This window comes from Aethina tumida, chromosome 1 (assembly GCF_024364675.1).
Source record: "Aethina tumida isolate Nest 87 chromosome 1, icAetTumi1.1, whole genome shotgun sequence".
Lineage (NCBI taxonomy): Eukaryota > Metazoa > Arthropoda > Insecta > Coleoptera > Nitidulidae > Aethina > Aethina tumida.
This window is the reverse complement of record NC_065435.1, coordinates 55,368,457-55,387,054: the sequence shown is the minus strand read 5'-3', so window position 1 is coordinate 55,387,054 and position 18,598 is coordinate 55,368,457. Positions and strand designations below refer to the sequence as shown.

Below are 18,598 nucleotides of genomic sequence, written 5' to 3'. Positions count from 1 at the left end.
AAGATAAAATAATTAATCCAATTATATGTTAACTTCGTTGTATACAGACAAAAGAACCACTTTGTGTGTATGTTTTTGCATTAATCAAAAGTTAAGTTTATTGATTATTTATGACCTTCTTTATGATAAACAAAGCTATAAATTACAGTATCAGACGTAATTACCTTGTAAAATAATTTTAATTAGCGTACAAAACTATGATTATTAAGTTTCCAACTTTTTTTATTATTATCATAGAAACATGATTTCGTGAAAATACGCTTTGCCCAAGCAATTCTCCACTTTTGAAGTAAATTGAAGGTGTACGAAAGGTATGCAAACACGACGTCTGTTTATATTCCTTTTGAATTGGAAATATCACTTTTCCGGATATTCGAGTTGATTTGCACACTCCAGGACGCCGGATTCGCATAAAAATGCCAATTTTCTAACACGTATTCCATTGATACCAAATTAAATTCTCAGGAGCGAATAAAAAGTAGTAAATCCTCTTGAAATAGTTTCGAACAAATTGCAACAGTTTATTACGTCTTACCTATACTTTAAATTTGTAGACAATGAAAACTTGAGGGTACAACTATATTGCAGTTTTATAGTAATTTTTGTGATGATTCAACCTTTTTATGCCTTCATGTTAAATCGAACATGTTCAGTTTTAAATTTGTTTTTGGTGTGATTAAATTTATATTACTTACTTAAACAATGTATAAATTCGTCGTTCTTCACCCTCTGTAGCTGCTGTAAATTTGATGCAAATGAAACGATTCGAAAAGCTACAATAAAACCGTTGATTGCTCTCCGTGACCACATAAAAAGGCTATTAATTCGATAAATTCCAATAGAATTTCGATGAAGAAAAAAAAGGAAAGTGCCTCTTTTATGTTTCTGTAGGCCTCAGATAATTGTCACAAACAATTTCTAATTAAATTAAATTTCGTTTTTTGATATTTGGTTATAGCACAATTATGTATTACATAATACATAATTGATTAAGTAATGTCAATCAGGCTAAAACACCATTTGATATGAGACTAATTTTGAACTTTTATATCAAAAGTTAATAATAGCTATGTTAAGTAATAATCTGGTAACTGATAAGTTAGTCTAGACTTTTTTAATTAAGGAAATTTGCACAAGTGATAAATTTTTATGCACTTTCACAAACAATTTCGAGTGTTCAATAAAACCCATTTAATTCCTTAACGCTGTATGAATGGTATTGTTGTTATTCAGGGCTACACAAAACATTTGTGTCAACCTATAAAAAATTGTCGACACTAAAGAAATGCACCGATTGAACAAACTCGAAACAATTTCACAATAGAGTTATTGAAGAGCTGACACAAAAAGAACGAACGATAACGAACGACGATCTCTAAAAATTTGTTTACAGGATGAATTTTTACAATCATCACCATCAATCATGCAGATTACCAATTAAAAATTATTTTATTTTATAATTGCAACGCAGAATATGAACAAATTAATTTAATTAACATATTCGAAGAATTTGGTTAATTATTAATTGCTCAATATCAATTTATCAATTTCTGACTAACTACAATTAAAATGATTTATGTTCTAAACAAGTTTAACATAAATAGTTTATTGCATATTTGTTAGTAATGCAATATCTCTACATAAAGATGTTGAGATTAAACCAAAACACAAAAAATTATTTTCAATTTTTATTGTAGGTTTTCATATTTTTCAATAATTTTACATTTCCAATTCGTGATTTCAGACGAATTCTATGATATTAAAATTTTACAAAGCTGAATTGTAGAGCTTGCTCGGCTGAAATCCTCAATTCAGCCGACATCATCAATAAATTAATTGCAAGGAATATTGCATCCATAGGTATGTTTAAATCTTTAACGTCTATAAATGTTAAAGATGACGATCCCGCATGCAGACATTTTTTTAATATCAAATTGATTTGCTCCTCCTCCGTCGAACCATTAAATAAGGGTTTGTAACTAAACAATTCGGGAATTATGCACCCAACCGACCAAATGTCTATTTTCGAATCGTACGTGCGATTCAACAGAACCTCCGGTGCACGGTACCAGAGGGACACGACGTGGTGACTCAAGGACATCGAATGATCGTAAATCGCGGCTAGTCCGAAGTCAGAAATCTTAATTTGGCCCGTCGTTGACACCAAAATATTCTGGGGCTTCAGGTCTCTGTGAATTATCCTGTTGGTGTGCAGGACATTTAACCCTCGTAGAATTTCCCTGACGATAACTCTAATTTCTAGCTCCCGCAGTCCCGACGGATGTGCTCTCATCAACGAGGTTAAATCACCCGAGCAGTATTCCATGACCATGTAGAGTTCTATTTTTCTATTACACACTTGGCCAAAGGCGACGTCGATGAATTTAATGATGTTGTCATGGTTAAAGATGCTCAGTTTTTTTAAAAGAGCAATTTCCCTTAGAGCAGTAGTCGGAATTCCATTGTCCTCAACTTCGATGGTTACATTTTTGAGTGCCACTAGCTCTCCGTTCGTATTTGTCGCTTTATAAACGGTTCCGTACGAACCCGAGCCTAATTTCTCCAAGATATTGTAGTTGGCATTCTTGCATCCTTCCATGGCGATTGTCTTTGCTTTAGAGGCTAAATTAAACATTTGTTGTTATGCAGTCTATTTAAATTCTTTATTTTGGTACCTGTGATAGGTATAGCATCACGATGAATTGGTTGAATTATTTTTAAATAGCTCTTAATCTTAAATCTTCAGTAATTTTGATTTAACTAAGATTAAAATTGTGTATAACATAATTTTCACCCTTGAAAATGCACAACTATTAATAATCATGAGTAATTTTTACTTGATAAAATTTCATTTTTTCTGGTATATCATGGTTCAGGTTATCGAAATTCGATTGCACATTTTGTCGAAATTATAACGGAGTTTATTTTGTAATTTGTATTTAAACGTCAGAGTACAATAAACAATTCATCATAGTATATTGGAGCTTTTATTAATTTAAGAGAGAATGAAAAATTGTGTTGCGGTTTTTGGTAGTATGTTATTATTTTTTTTGTCATTTTAAAATGATGCGACAGAATTGAAAGGTCGCGTCGTCAGTGGCAGAATGCAAAATAGATTGGAATTTGTGCGCAAATATTGGAAAAATATAAAGCACACTGACATTGAATAATGACAAGAGTTTCATGTATGTATTGTTCAATTATGAAGATTAACTTTTGCACAGAAGGTCGAAGAAAATGTGGAAAACACCGTCGAAATTATGTTTGCATTTGGTCCATAATTAATCTTTGGACATGCGTAATGCATATTCATAAGTTTCATTTAATTACCAAAAACGTCTCAAGAATTTCTCGCTTCGGTAATCGTAATTACGGCACAAAGGAATAAGAAGGAAAAGGTTCAAAGTGACAATATAGTTATTCAACTTCAAAGGTAAATCGGATCAAATTTCATTTTGAACCGCTGTAGAATGTGTCAAATAAGTATTCTTTATTCACGGATGATTGCATTTGATTCACGAAATTATTGGTTTTATTTATAATCAATCACTTTTATTATAAAAGATCTTAAGATTTCTGTTTATCATTAATTCGAAGGTTGATTGAAAACACCCCAAGTTATTGACTGTGTGAAGTAGTTACAAATTACATTTAGGTCATTCACAATTAATTACATACAAATCGATCACAATTGCCATTCAGAATCAAACGGCAATGGCATTACTTATTCCGTCCCTTGCGACATTGTCTGTGGTGAAATTGTGTAGGTTGACAGTCAATTATAAATATGGAAATGGACTTAGTACACACCGTCAAAACAGCATCAGCTTCAGTCGGATTACTAATGCTGCACAACGTCCCTGACTATAACCTGTTTATACGTTCAGGATAATGCAGTCGAGTTATTTAATTTCTCAATACATTGTGCCTAAATTTCACCACTGCATTTTTTTTATTGAGCTAAGTTTTAGTCTAGTTTTTAGTCAGTAAATAATTAAATTTTATTGCGACTGTTACTCTTTAATAATCATTATTAATACCGTCATTTCAACAACGGAAATATTCTACTTGAAACAATTTGTCCTAAAGTTTAAAGGTGGGCCATAAAAATAAAAATATTCGTGTAAAAAACATGAAACAAGTGTGAAAATAATATGCTCGAATTATTTGTGGGCCACATCCAGAATTTTCGTAAAGGTTTCATATGAAAAAGTAGTTATATTACATGAAGACTTACACGTGGATAAAAATAACAAAGAAAAAGCAGTCGACGCCTACGTTAAATTTATATTTCCGACATCCTTTTTAAAGTGTGTACACAGAGCTTCCAGGACAAATATAAAATACAAATTATTCGTGTTTTAGATTAAACTGAAATGAAAATTAAGAGAGTCAAGTCAATTTTCATTGCATTAAAATCTGACGACAGATACGATACATGTTGGTAAATATGTTTTCTGTTGTGTAACAGGAAATTCCATTTCACATTTTCCGTTTAATTTTAATTGGTTTTTGAGCATGTAATGTCGTATGCATTGGAATTATTAAACATAACGATGTTTTTGTAATTTTCAATTGATGGAAATATTTGTTTGCTCTAAATTTAGATTTTGGCGAGGGTTGGATTGACTCTGAAAGTAATCAGGGGTAGTAAGATACATGTTTATATTGATTGTCATTATAATAGAGGTAATTTAACGAAACTATTCAAAAATTCTGTGTTTAAACTCTTTTATTATTTTTAATTATGCAAAAACGTAAAATACAAAATCATGCTTTAATTACAAAATTACATATATTATTTTGATAATCGTTAGTTACAAATACTGTTTAAATGTTTGTAATCCTCCGACCTTTTTGACTATCTGTCGTAATAAAATCACAACCAGTCATGTTATGCATGTTAATAATACGAGTAAAACAAAAAAAATGTCATATGTGCCTTTTAAGTCTACTTCTGGGACCATTTTAATTTACATTTTGATATATAAATAAACGTGTAATTATTTACATTATACCGTCATTTGTCCAGTCAATAAGTTAACATAGTTGATCATGAATATAGATTAAATCTTGTTTAGCAGTATGTAAATGTATACTTTTAGAAAAACTAGAGAAACGATATTCATTTAAAAATATTGAACAAACTTTCCAATTTTCGAGTTTTTGTGCACAATTTTTTTTTATCACGGTTATATAAAACATATTTAATTAGGTCAGTTTAGGAATGAATTTCCTTTTCAGACACATCGAAATTATTATTATTATGTAATAAACAACATTTTTTTATTAATTAAAATGATTATTTAAATATTATGGCAGCACCTAAGAAAACAAACATTAATATTTAATTTAGTAATAAAATATGCAAACTAAAATTTGAAATTATTGAAGAGGGGATAATATTAGACGCTTATTCATGGAATATGTCAATTATTATTATACATATGAATTATATTAGGTAGATTAATTCGGGTGTATTGATTTGTCTTCATTTTACTTAACATCCTACGAATTGCATTATGTTTCATTTGACTGATTTGTGTTTCTTTAGCTTTTTTGAAGATATGTTTTATTTTGTTTAATAAGTTACTTTAAAAATTAATTTGAATTAATGTTCCTTTTTTTATTTATTGTCTTTGTAAATGTGTCGTGTAGTTTTAATTGATTCTCTTGACTAATGGCATTTTAACACGGGATTTTATGAACATTATAGGAAAATTAATTTCATTGTGATTGTTTATTATATTAGTTTATGAATTAATTTCATTTTGTGACTACAGTATTATTACTAATAACTACTTTTTTACTATTTAATAATTCAAAAATATATAACTATTGCAAATTTTAACCACATTTTTTGATAGTTTGTTATGAATTTGTTAGCAGCATTTAAATAATACAAAATTACATTAAAAGTAATTTTGAATATTGTTTAAATTAAGTAAAGTCGAATTTCAATAACTCGAACCATGATTTTCCAGTACTGAACCAATTTGCTTCGAATACAAATTAACCCGGATTTTTTAATGCTCAAGAATTAGTAATAAATATAATATTCTATTTAATTTATTTAAGGCATATCACAGGTAATATTAATTACACTTTATACGATCTTAAAGTGGGAATTAAAAACTTATTTTTACATACATTTGAATTAATCCGGGTGTGCAGTACCCGAAATGATATCGATTTCCTGTGTGGTGTTCCAGGTTTTAGGTTAGTTTAAGAATTAATTCCATTTTAAGATATATTGATGTTATTACTATTCTACTACTTACTTACTGTCTAGTTTAAATGTAACTGTAATATGTACCATAAATAGTGTGTATTTTTATTCACATTATTTTTATAATTTATGAATTTGTTGAGGTCACAACTAAAATCAAAAAAATAAGACCATGTGTATAGACATGATAAAAATGTTTCTGATTGGTCGACGCTTACTTGCCAAATGTCAAGATTGCTCGAGACTTAGTTGCCCAATGCATTCCGATTTCAGACCGTATGCAACTTTTTTGTCGTGACAATTGTTTATACCATATGCGTTCAAATTTCTAGAGAGGTGAGTGCGGATAAATAAATATATTTGATACTTACATTTGTCATTTATTTTATGATATACTTCAACTGTTATTAAACTAGCTGGAAGCAAAAATATAGAAAGTTCTTTATACTTATAGTTTATAATATTGTAGTGTTTTTACTTAATGCCCTGTGTGTACTTCCATTTGAACCGACTGAATTTTGAGAGTGACATCATGCTTGAGAGAGACATTGAAAGTCTCCCATTCCGGGGCAAACTTGCAGGCTCTTACTGTCTTTGTTGTGGATGATATCTCAAAATTCAGTTGTTGTTTAATTATTCATTTTGTGGTATTTTCAATTATGTTCATACTTGTAAATTACACTAAATTAAAGCAAAATATAGATGCTTATACTAATACTTTTAATACCTAAATTTTATTTGCGTCCACCAATTCACCGTTCAGTTCAATGTATGTATTATATCTTTTTCGTAAATTTATGATTATCTTCTTTAATTATTAGGATAATTTCCACACATGGTTCATTAATTCTACCACGAAGTTACAAAAAATTAAGTTTAAAAAGTATTACTATAAAAATAGTATAATTAATATAGTATTATTAATATAATATTCCTGTATTGCTGAATAATAACATAATTTATATTTTTGACAGTTTATTCCATAGAAGATAGTAAATTCCTAAAAAGAATGATTTTTATTTTTTCCATAAAATTATGATTGTGCATACTTTTTTAATGAAATTTAGTATATAACCATTTCAGGGATTGCTTAATCCATAGCTGTAGAACATGACATTTTGTCTATAAGTATATATTTTCATGATTTACAATTGAAAAAAATATTAAAATCGGACAAAAAGCACAAATTTTAGTAAATTTTAAATATTAGTTCTAAAAGTTACTAAATACTGCATTGAAATAAAAATTTCGGATAGAAAAACAGTAAAGCAGTTTGTATAAGTTAAATTAAAAAATAAATAAATTGTATCTTTTGAGCAACCAATCAGAATTAGGTCAATCTCTCAAGGAAATAATTGGTAAGAAAATGTTGCAGATCTCGCCATACACATGTTTAACACATAAATTGAAATTTTAAGCTCGGATTTGGTCCAGGTCTACTAAAAGTACGGTGAAATTTATGGTGATAAAACACACAGTTTTATCTGTCATATAAAATATATGTCTAACATAAATCAACATTTATGTACTATCATATCGTTGACGTTTTGCAATCGCATCACGACAATTTTTATTTATTAGCGACTTATCCGACAAATTAGCAATTACTTGTTTATATTTCTGCACACATTGCATTTGAATTTGGTGCCTAGCCAGTTGATTAAAAATTATTTTTCATATTTCCCTTTGCATTATTCAAAGAATGAAATTGCAGTTCGCGTTTAAAATTCATGAGTTACTTCACAACACATAATTAATTGGCATTGGATTTGGATGCAACGCAAAAAAAAACGAATTCGTTCTCTGGATTATTTTCGGTTGGCGACAGGAACCTAAATTGTACTTAAATTGAGGTCGAAATTACATTTTAATAAGGGGTTTTCCAGTGATTACGGATATACAAAGACATGGTATAGAGTTGTTAGGAAATAATTCGGAAATTTTTTAATAAAATGTCAATATTACTGAAAAAAGGGATTATTTGAAGTGAACTTATTTCAGCTTTATATATTTGTATAATTTCAGTTTAAAATATTTATAAACCTTTTGATGTCATACTGGTTCATTGATTAGTAAAAAATAAATTTCATAAATAAATAAAGTTTCTTTAAAAGATTTTTTTTCACTTTAAGGATCCTCTCAAAACTCAATAATTAATAAAGAAAATTTCAGTACAATGATTTGTTATGTCTCCTTTTTTATAATTACAAATTTTAAGATTAATTATGTATTATTTAATTTAATATTAATATCTGGTATAATGAAACACACTTGTTAAGAGCATCGTTTCTTTAATATATGGAATCAAATTTTTGTTTAATATATCCTTGAACTACATTATATTTCACTGTGGGTATAAGAAACTTTTTGTACAGTTTTGTAAGTGATAACACTTTTTTATCATAAACTTTTTTATCTTAAGTCTATCCATAGCAGAGTCTATATGTTTCATACTAATTCTACAAAACAAAATAATAAATACCATGCAAATGTTGATAGTAATTCATTCTACTCTATGAAATAATCCATATTTTTACATAATTGGTCCAAATAGTAGTAAGGAAGTATCGCCAGAAAAGGAATTTAAGCTCTAAAATTGCTATATTTCTCAACGCAAACTTGACTACGTCTATTATTTTTTGTATTCCAGCAGATTCAGAGTTACAATTCAGATATTTAAAATAAGCAGAATCATGATTTTTTTATAAATTAAATTTAGACTCGTCACTAAAAAATATTCAGCAACTCTCATTTCCTTGATGATAAGATTGGATTGACTATTGACATAATATTATCGAATTATCCAGATTTTATCCAGTTTCTCTAAATTTCTTAAGAATACGGGAAACGATTTACCTATATTTTTTTAAGAAATCGACTTATTATACTTACTTACCTATTATTACCTATTTGGGTGTGGTTAAAAAATTTCGGATAAGTTATAAAAATGTGAAATTAATGTAATATTATATATATATATATATATATATATATATATATATATATATATATATATATATATATATATATATATATATATACAGAAACTGAAGAAATTGTTGACAAATATAAAAACAGCAGACAGCTAATATTTGCAAAATGAAATATGGAGAGTGCTAATGGTGGACTGGCCCGAGAAGTTTTAGTCGATTAGTCGAATATCTCGATTGTCCTCAAAGCGAGTTGGAACAGTTGAATCCTAACAGTCTAATTAAGTCAGTCGAGTAGAGAGACCACTGCCAATCGCGATCAATTTTAAACGTCGATCGTTCTATGAAATTTCGGAGCATATGATGTGATTCACCATTAAATAGTGAAGAACTAATAAAATATTATTTTATTAATTCATCTTTGTATATCAAAAAGAATCGTGTTATATTATTATAAAAATTTATACTGTAAATAAAGGTCCATTGATTCATTCATTTGACGTACGTAATATTTTATTTGAATCGATTGATGAAAAGACTAGACTTCTATCGTAGAATATGTGAATTTATTAATCCTTATCAAAGTAGCATGTATGTTGAACTTTTGCAAACTTATTTTCTTTTAAATCTCTTTGAATAAGTTTAATAATGTTGTGTTAAAGTGAAAAAACTTTTGAGTGGCCTAGTGACGCAATGTATTTGTAAAAAAACATCAAGAGATGAATAATTCTAAGAAACGGTTTACGAAAAAACCTTTTAACTAACACTATATTAAATGTGAAAAGAAGACCAATCTAGGAAGGTTCAAAATCTGTGATAATTATGAACCAATTAAAAGAGAGAATTCATTGTTGTATGTATAATCGTGTTAAAATATTTCTTTCCCCTCAGATTTCACGAATCAGCATAAAAACGTACGTAAACCAAACACATCAGCGTTATCCAGTCTTTTGTTAGTCTCGAGAGTCCGAAGCCGCATCTGGTCAGGAGTTGGGTTTAAATTTGTGTTTCAGACAACCTGACATCCTAATTTATACCGTAAAAATTCACTAATAAAATTCCCTACAGTGTTTTTGTAACTGTTTATAACCATATATCAATTTTTGGAAGACAGTTCACTTATTTTATTTCAAATAAGGAACATCAATTTGTTACTTCAGTTTTAACGTTTTAATCATGATAAATCGTTATAGAAAAGGGAAAAGAAATACAATAACTGTCCGGATATTGGATATGATACCATATTTTTGGTAGAATTATATTAGCAACGGATTATCGCCTCTACAAAACTATATAAATTGTTACGTACTTCAAGATTTATTTTCTATTTTCAATACAATATAGCTAAGTTGAGATCATGGGCAATTTTTATTTAAAATCTCATGAACATGCAACTTGCAGATTTATGTTAAGAATGGAAAACCCTCATTCATTCGCTACACAATAAATCAAACTCAAATTACAAAATTTAAAAATTATATGTGAAAAATGGATATAGGCAGTAAACCATTATGAAAAATTATTTGTTAAATATTATTTGAATAATGATTTTATTAGTTTAAAATGGCATTTAGTATATTCTTATTACATAATATTATTTCCATTTTGATTGAAAATTGCGAAATTTAATTTTATTAAAAATTTACATGATACATTATTTATGTAAACATATAGGTTTATTGTTTTTAATAAAATTTATTAAAATATTAAAATCCTCATAATAAATTGTTGCGATTCAATATTCAATAGTATATTCAATAATCTGAAAATTAATTAATGCTTTTAAATATTTTATCGAATTAATTTTATAAATAATGTATAAAAAGTCAGTATGTACAATTTAATTGTACATACTGACTTAATTAAGTATTTAATTAAATAAAACAATATTTACAATAAATTATATCTACTTATATTTTTCATTAAAAAAATAACGTTAAAAAGTAATTAACTAAAAGATCAAACGAGCAAACAAACAAGTGTACAAGAAAAGATGCTCAACTCACCTCGTTAACAAATCACTTAATAAAACAATTGAACATCATTAAATTAGGTCACACATATAATTTATCAAGTTGGCGCGTTTCATCGGACCGATCAACAAGTACGCGGACTTATCGCTCTAGAAGGACCGACGCGGAAGTGTGGAGACAAGGAGCGTCGCGACGCAAAACGGGCGCTTCCAAATAACCGTCCGGACGATATCCGAATAATCGCAGGACTCCAGTCGACGATCCAGAGGCTGCATGTGTACAAGCGCTTGCGCTCCCTAGTTTTTACTAACTCACTATTCATTTTTTTTCACTACTGACAATCAGACACCATTCTGGTTTAATCTTACCGTATCTTTGTTTTCGTTTCTCCGTGTTTCTGTCTAGCAATATGTACAGTAAAGTTAACGACACTTTTGAGTATTTTCATCAATTTTTCGTCGTTTAAACGTGACGTCATAAATGTAAGTTATGATTGCCATAACAACCTGGTGTTTTGGTCCATAAATGTGAAATGTATTGAATCAAAAATTGTGATAAAAAGAAGTCTTTCATCCGTGTCCTTAAGTTGTCGCCATATGGAAGTAGGAGACTCAGTTTCACGGCAAGCTGTTACTTCTGAATCAAACGTAACCAGTTTATAGTTCTGCAGCTCGTCCAAGTGACCATTTATCATTGAAAAATTGGAAAGCACGTGCTCCTCCGGTTTCTGAGCTTCACCATTTTCACACAAAACAAAAATGTATAAATTAATCTGTATCTATTGTTAAATTATAAGTTCTCAAGTGACGTAATAAATTCATTCATTCCATTCTTCATTCTGTGAATGTTTGCTCAGAAAAATTGATATTTTTAAAATGTGTATATCCAAAAGTTTGGAAATTAATCATTACTAATAAATCAACAAAATGTAAATATTTTCACAAATCAATTAATTATTCGTTAATCATTAAAGTTGAGCATTAGTTATCAAATATGATAAATAGTGACATTTATAAAAATATATATCTTGAGTTATTTTAATACAAAAGATTACAGTGGAATGTGTCAATTCATAGTATTTCGCATTTATACTGATTTTCAATTAATATTTTTATACATAACTTTGAATATACTTATAGAGTATCTCAGAATTCCATTCAAAAAATTCTTAGATGTATTCAAAAAAATATTTCTTTATTGTGTTCAAAACTATTGAAAAATTATCAACATAAATTAAATTAATCAGTCTAGAAACATCGATTTTTCTTTTAAAATGAAGCAGTCATCGATGATCATAGGCAAACATTTAGGACAGAACTCATAAAATTTTATGTCATGTGTCTCGAGATTTTTAAGTATTAACAATTTGATTGTGTATTAACTATAATTTAAACAACAATATTTTGTAATTCCTTCAAGTATCGTTCCACATCTGTAACATATTTTTGACCATAGGAAAGCTGATTCTCAACATTTCATTTTCGGGAAATAATAGAAAAATTTTGTAACCCTCAATATTTTTGTGTAATCATGGATATGATTTTAAATAATGATCAAAAATTGACGGTTTTTATCGTACGAATAAACGAAAATATAATGTATTACGGATCATAAAATATTCCATAAAGAAAAACTTTTCAAATATAAGACTAAAAGAGTTATATATAAATAAAAGTGGTTATGAGGATATAATTTAAAGACGGGAGTGTCAGACTGCGGGTTATTTATTTCGCGACGTAGCGATGAAAAAGAAATATTAGGACCGTCCCAACGCCCTGGTAAATCGGGACGAACAATGAACCGTCCTTGGTTATGTTGAGTTTGTTTAGTCATGACGACGTTATCAGTCACTTGGGCCGCCGCCACAGTTGAGGATACGATGGACAAATAGAAAATAAATCTCCCGACTATGAGCGATGACATTTTAGGGAAGCTACAAGAAGACTCCAGATATAGTGTATAATATATATTGAAAATTAGATTGGGTTTCGGAGCCTTCACTAAATTAATAACTAATCTTTAAATGTGACGGATATAATTAAAGCCTCGAAAGTTGGTGGTGTTATAATTGCTTACAGGTATATTCAAAACTTTTGTATTAACCCTGTCGGAATTACTTCCACATACGACTATATAAAGCTGTAGCGGATGTAAACTACGCATCGTGAACGGCTGTATTAATTCTTTAAGGCTCATGTTGGTTACATACAGGGTTTTCGGATATTAACTTGTTAATAAAAAAATTGTAGCTTAAATTACAGAAGAGCTGTGGGATTTTTTCGAGGTTAGTCTATAATATCACCACTAGTAACCGTCAACAGGGACAAGTAAATTGAACAGTGCACTATTAACTAATACAGTAGCAACTAAAAAAATATTTTATAGTAAAATCTACTTTAACATTACCCACTGACATTGTCAAAAGAAACGTTACTATTGGATAAGCCTTTAGCTCTTCTAATTGAAGCGACATTTTTTATTGATACTTTATACGCTAGTGTTTAGCAGTGTACTCCTCTAGATGGTGAGCACCCCCTACAACACGGACACTCATGTCTTAATAATCTTAACTATAAATATAACAATAAAATTAAGTAATAGGATAATCATCACAACTGGAGATTCAATATAATTCAACTTAGGAATAAATCTTATTTTGATATATTTCCGGTTTTAACGGGTTAAAATATATTATATTATTGTGTCCAGGTAAAACATAAATTTATTTGAGACCGTTGATCTCGAAAGCTGAACAGGTGGAGTTTAGCATACGTTTAATAAATCCACAATCACCAGATAGCTTTGCTCGGCTTGCGCAATAAACCATGATTTATTGGTTTAATTTTGAAAACATTTATTGGGGGTTCGACTAAAGACGTAATAGGATTTCGAGGACATTATTTACGCTGCAGCTTTATTTTATCTGCAATTATTAAAACCATTACCAAAAAGGTGGTCAATAAAATGGCTGAAGCACTCAAGTATGTAACTAAAGTTATTAAATGCACCTTTATGTATTGTTTATAATTGTTTAGAGAAAATAATAGTCTTTTTTATGCAGTACAAATACGGTGAATGTATCCTAACTGTTAATAATTAATTAGCTCATGTTATCTGTACTTTAGCTGAAAGAAATTTTATTGACTATAAAAAGCTGATAAATACAAGGATGTTGTTTCATCATCATAATGTGTAACAGCGTCTGAGCATCGTCTAGTTGATTACAACCATTTTATGAGTTTATGAGATATTTTTATAACAAAATTCGGATTAAGATTCTTAACCTTTTGGGACTTTAGATATTATTGATTTTTTATACTTCTGTACAAACTAGATTAACTTTTACATATTTCGAGAGTCATTAAATGCTAGAAACTTTTTAAGAGTCCAATAGTAAGTTTAATTGAAAATGTCAAAGAAAATAATAATAATAAATTGTAAGTGAAATAAATGACGATTAAATCAATTAAATTAAATTACAAAAACTACTATTTTAAAATTTTCGGACAATTATTTTTATTTTTTAATTAATCTGAGTAATTTATTTTAAATACTTATAATTTTGAGTAGTAATATCTGTTACATCTATTTGTTAATGTTAATGTGAGCAAAATGTCTATAATAAGGTAAGTTCTTTTTACAACGCACCGTGAGTTTACCAATTTCTAAGAAATTTCCACTAAAACTATAAACATTTTATTATCCACAGTTTGTTGCAGAAATAGTTATAGGCCTTAAAACTTTATTTTTGTGATCGTTGAAAATTCGATGTCGTTTCACGCAAACAATAATTATACACATAGTTTCAAAGTTAAATTTAATCATATTGTTGGATTTAATCACAAGTAAAAATAATAGAGGTAACATGGGTTGGAATTTAAATTTAAAGCACTCATTCTATCTAGAACTAATTAATTTAATTTTCAATGAATTCCTGCTGGTATCCTGTAGAGATTTATAAAGATATCACAATTAACCGACAAAGCCTGGAGTAAAACGAAGTGGAGTTTTTTCCTTGACTTCCTACTCCCATTAAAATTCGCCGACCAGAATGTAGAGCAACGATTTGTCCGACAGTTACAATTACTTTTCGCTGTTACATTAGGGTGGGTCATTATTTTGAATTATTTTTGTCATTTTATGTGATGTGCATAATACGAAACATCTTTTGTGTAATACGAAACCACTCTGTGTAATGCAATGTAATATCAGCAGTTTACACATTCAGGTACTCAAAACTTCAATGCTTATTATAACTATAATTATTATTGATCTTAATACAAGTGCATATATGATTGAGGACAACTCAACAATTTAAAAATAAATCGAAATATGTAATTTTCTATTCCTTTTATATTCTAGTCTTGTATCTTCACGAAAATTATGAATTATGAATAAGAAATATCAATTAATAACACCGTTAATACTGTCCCAGTTTCTAATTCTCAGTCCGGCGTTTTAAAATAGTTGAAAATAATAATTCTGAAACAGGAACCTTTATATTAAATTTTCATTTAATTCATTCAATATTAAGAATTTTTCACTGAATTCTTTAGTTCACTATTATGCAAGTTTTGGGACGTTAAAATGCATTTGAAAAAAGCATTCTTGACCTTCATGGAAAGGCAGAGACGGGATATTAAAGTTCCATTGGGACGTGGTAAATAATGCTTCGATATTTATTTTCGTTAAATGCGAAATTGAGCTTTCATCCCACAACGATTCTTTTATATGATTCATACGACAGGAAAAATGAGAACACGAGTATAAACAATATATAACATACATTGGTATTGTCAACAAGACCTTATCATTAGTACTCCTTCAGTCGTGACCCATTGATAGCCCCTATATTTTTATAAGATTTAATTAAGTTTGATGAAAATATTTGCATACATGTATTGAATGGAACCGATTAATGAACAAGATTGGTATGTATTTGGCTAAACGAAAAAAAATGTTTATCGGAATAATAAGTATTTTTACTCAGTTTAATCCATTCTTACCATTAAGAGAAAAAAACACATGAACGAATAGTAAACCAAATATGCGTAGACTATTTTTAAGGTAATTTAAATAACAAATACTCTGCTCTCATTGTCTGTCGATCATGAATGTAGTAAATATTGTTGTTGCTTCAGATTTAAATGTATAACATGTGGATTTACTTTTTACTAAATAAATCAGACTCTAATAATTATTTTGGGAATAACCAAAATGGTTCTGTAATTATTTTAAAATTAAAATTTATTTAGGGTCTTCCTTGTTATTTTAATACGCGAAAATTAAAATAATACACTTGAGGATTCTTGAACCATATTAGAATTCATAATTTAAAATCTTAAATTAACATACCTTGTACATATTCAATAATCCCTTTTTTTGGTCCAATAAAACACCAAACCGTAAACTTTTCGGATCAAATTCTATATAAAAAATCACAACATTCACTAACTTCAAACTTACACTTACTTAACACAGAAACTGGAAGCTACTGATAATTTTAAGATGAGTCTTAGCAAAAACAAATGTGCGACGGAGTGTCAGGCGAAAATAGTAAAAGCTTAGGTAATCTTGTAGAATAACAGATAAGCCTTACATCTGGAAAGTTTAATTACATCGGCTAGACATGTGAAATGCTGTTACTTTTTTAATTGAATTGAAATACAGCCAAATAATTTATTTAATTGATATTTTAGAAAAAACCAAACAATACTTATACCAACGAATGTTAATGACCTATTGGTATTTTTTTTAAATTTAGATAACATTAAATAAGTGGATATATGCGGCTTAAATATGTTTGTTGCTTAAAAATCCGTCGAGACATTAATATATTTATCACACTGACATTAGAGGTATCAGTAGCTGCGGTGACCCAGGGTCAAGTCTACAATCATGGGAGTGCAAACTTAATTTTTGTTTTAAAAATTTTAAGATTAATTTTAGTTAGAGTCAAAACATTTAACAATCATAAATATGTGATTTTTTTTCTTATTAAAATCATCATATATTTATTATTTTCTAATTAAATGTACTCCAACAAGAGTGTTGAATTATTTGTTCATTTTTATATATTTTATATTGATATAGTACTAAAATTATTATTTGCCGAGTTAACTTATTGTAATATTTTTTAATTTCAATTAATTAATTTCACGTCGTAAAGTGGGTAAAAGATATTGTTTTTTAGTTTTAATAATTATAACAACTTATTAAAATATATTAAAAATATGAGCTGTACGACTTCAATCGGATGACACTATCTATAATATTATATTTTTCTATTATAGTGCCTACTATCTAACTGGTTAGTCTAATTTTATATTTTAAAAAATTGAGTATTTTTCATTGGACAAAATTATAGTAACTTTTTTATTTCATGGTGGTCCATTGCACTCTGTAAATTTGTGTTGATTATTTACTAGCGGTCTTTTGCTTATAATTATTTAAACATTGGCCGAAGTTAAATTGTAAGAAAAATTATAATTCAGCGTTACCAAAACCGAGAGAAACAAGAAGAGTTGGTTAAGAGTTTACGGCTAAATAAGTTCATCGTTTCTCCTATTATTAAAAAATGTATTGAATCTTGCCAAGTAGTAGATATAAAAAAATTGTCAAAATTTAGTTTGAAAAACTTGAAATAAAATCGATAACTGGATAATCCGAATGTCAAAACACTCCAATTTTATCGTCAACTGAAATTAAAGTGAATCTGGAGGAAATAGGATTTACTGAATTTAGTTCAAGGACTGTGAGAAGACGATTAGTGGATGGGTGTTCGTTTGACCCCAAACCTATAACGAAACTCCTGGTTTATACTAAAAATGTGAAGGTCCATTTTTAACTTTTTTAAAATCACATTTACTGAACCACAGAACAGTTTTATTTATAAAAAATGATGATTCTGTTAATGTTAGACATCCTAAAGTAGTAAAACGATACAAAGAATTGATTACACAGGGTGTTCCATAACTTATCATACATATTTTAACGACCTTCCAAATAATACGTCGATTTCTTAAAAAAAATTCTAATCAGAACCATCAGAAAACGAGGTAACAAACCTTACTCTACAAAAACTGTTCAAAGTTTTTTCCATTGACATTCAAACAAACTTGGTCCCGTTTTATCCAATTTCGTTGCACCAGTTCCAACGTTCCTCTTTGCTGCTTTTCCCGGAGACGTAGATTATAGGCAGCCGTTGTGATCCGTTCACGCAATTCGCCGATATTTTGAACTTATAAAAAATTGCAAAAACAAGGATTGTTACAAGGATTTTTATCACGTCTATTTTTTTAAGAAATCGACTTATTATTTAAAATTTATGAACGGTGGCAAAGACGGCATACGCCCCCTCAAACTGGCTTACGTACAGGAATATATTAAACAACAATTTGCTTTCATATATTGAAAAAATTATACTTTTAATAAATGTGCCTCAACATGAAAATGATTCCAAATAT

General features: G+C 28.6%; 2 protein-coding genes across 4 annotated transcripts in view; both read right to left on the bottom strand.

Moving 5' to 3' along the window:
* Positions 1–16,646, bottom strand: part of LOC109602514 (adipokinetic hormone/corazonin-related peptide receptor variant I) — a 49,149-nt gene extending 32,503 nt beyond the window's left edge. The window contains exon 1 of one of the 2 annotated variants that reach the window (XM_020018903.2): positions 16,488–16,646. The gene's annotated coding sequence lies outside the window, so the exon portion shown is untranslated. Of the gene's footprint in view, positions 1–11,165; positions 11,349–16,487 lie in introns of those variants that run through there. The other variant, XM_049962068.1, reaches the window with a different exon arrangement.
* On the bottom strand, positions 1,676–6,406 carry LOC109601734 (cyclin-dependent kinase 4). 2 transcript variants are annotated; one of them, XM_020018009.2, is made up of 2 exons: positions 6,282–6,406; positions 1,676–2,622 (listed from the first exon to the last, which is right to left on the bottom strand). In XM_020018009.2, the coding sequence occupies exon 2, from the start codon at positions 2,597–2,599 to the stop codon at positions 1,760–1,762; it is 840 nt and encodes a 279-aa protein (XP_019873568.1). In that variant the 5' UTR covers positions 2,600–2,622; positions 6,282–6,406; the 3' UTR covers positions 1,676–1,759. The 2 variants fall into 2 exon arrangements, with proteins under 2 accessions (XP_019873568.1, XP_049818026.1); XM_049962069.1 differs by lacking the exon at positions 6,282–6,406 and adding an exon at positions 2,676–3,830.
* Positions 16,647–18,598: the final 1,952 nt, after the last annotated feature.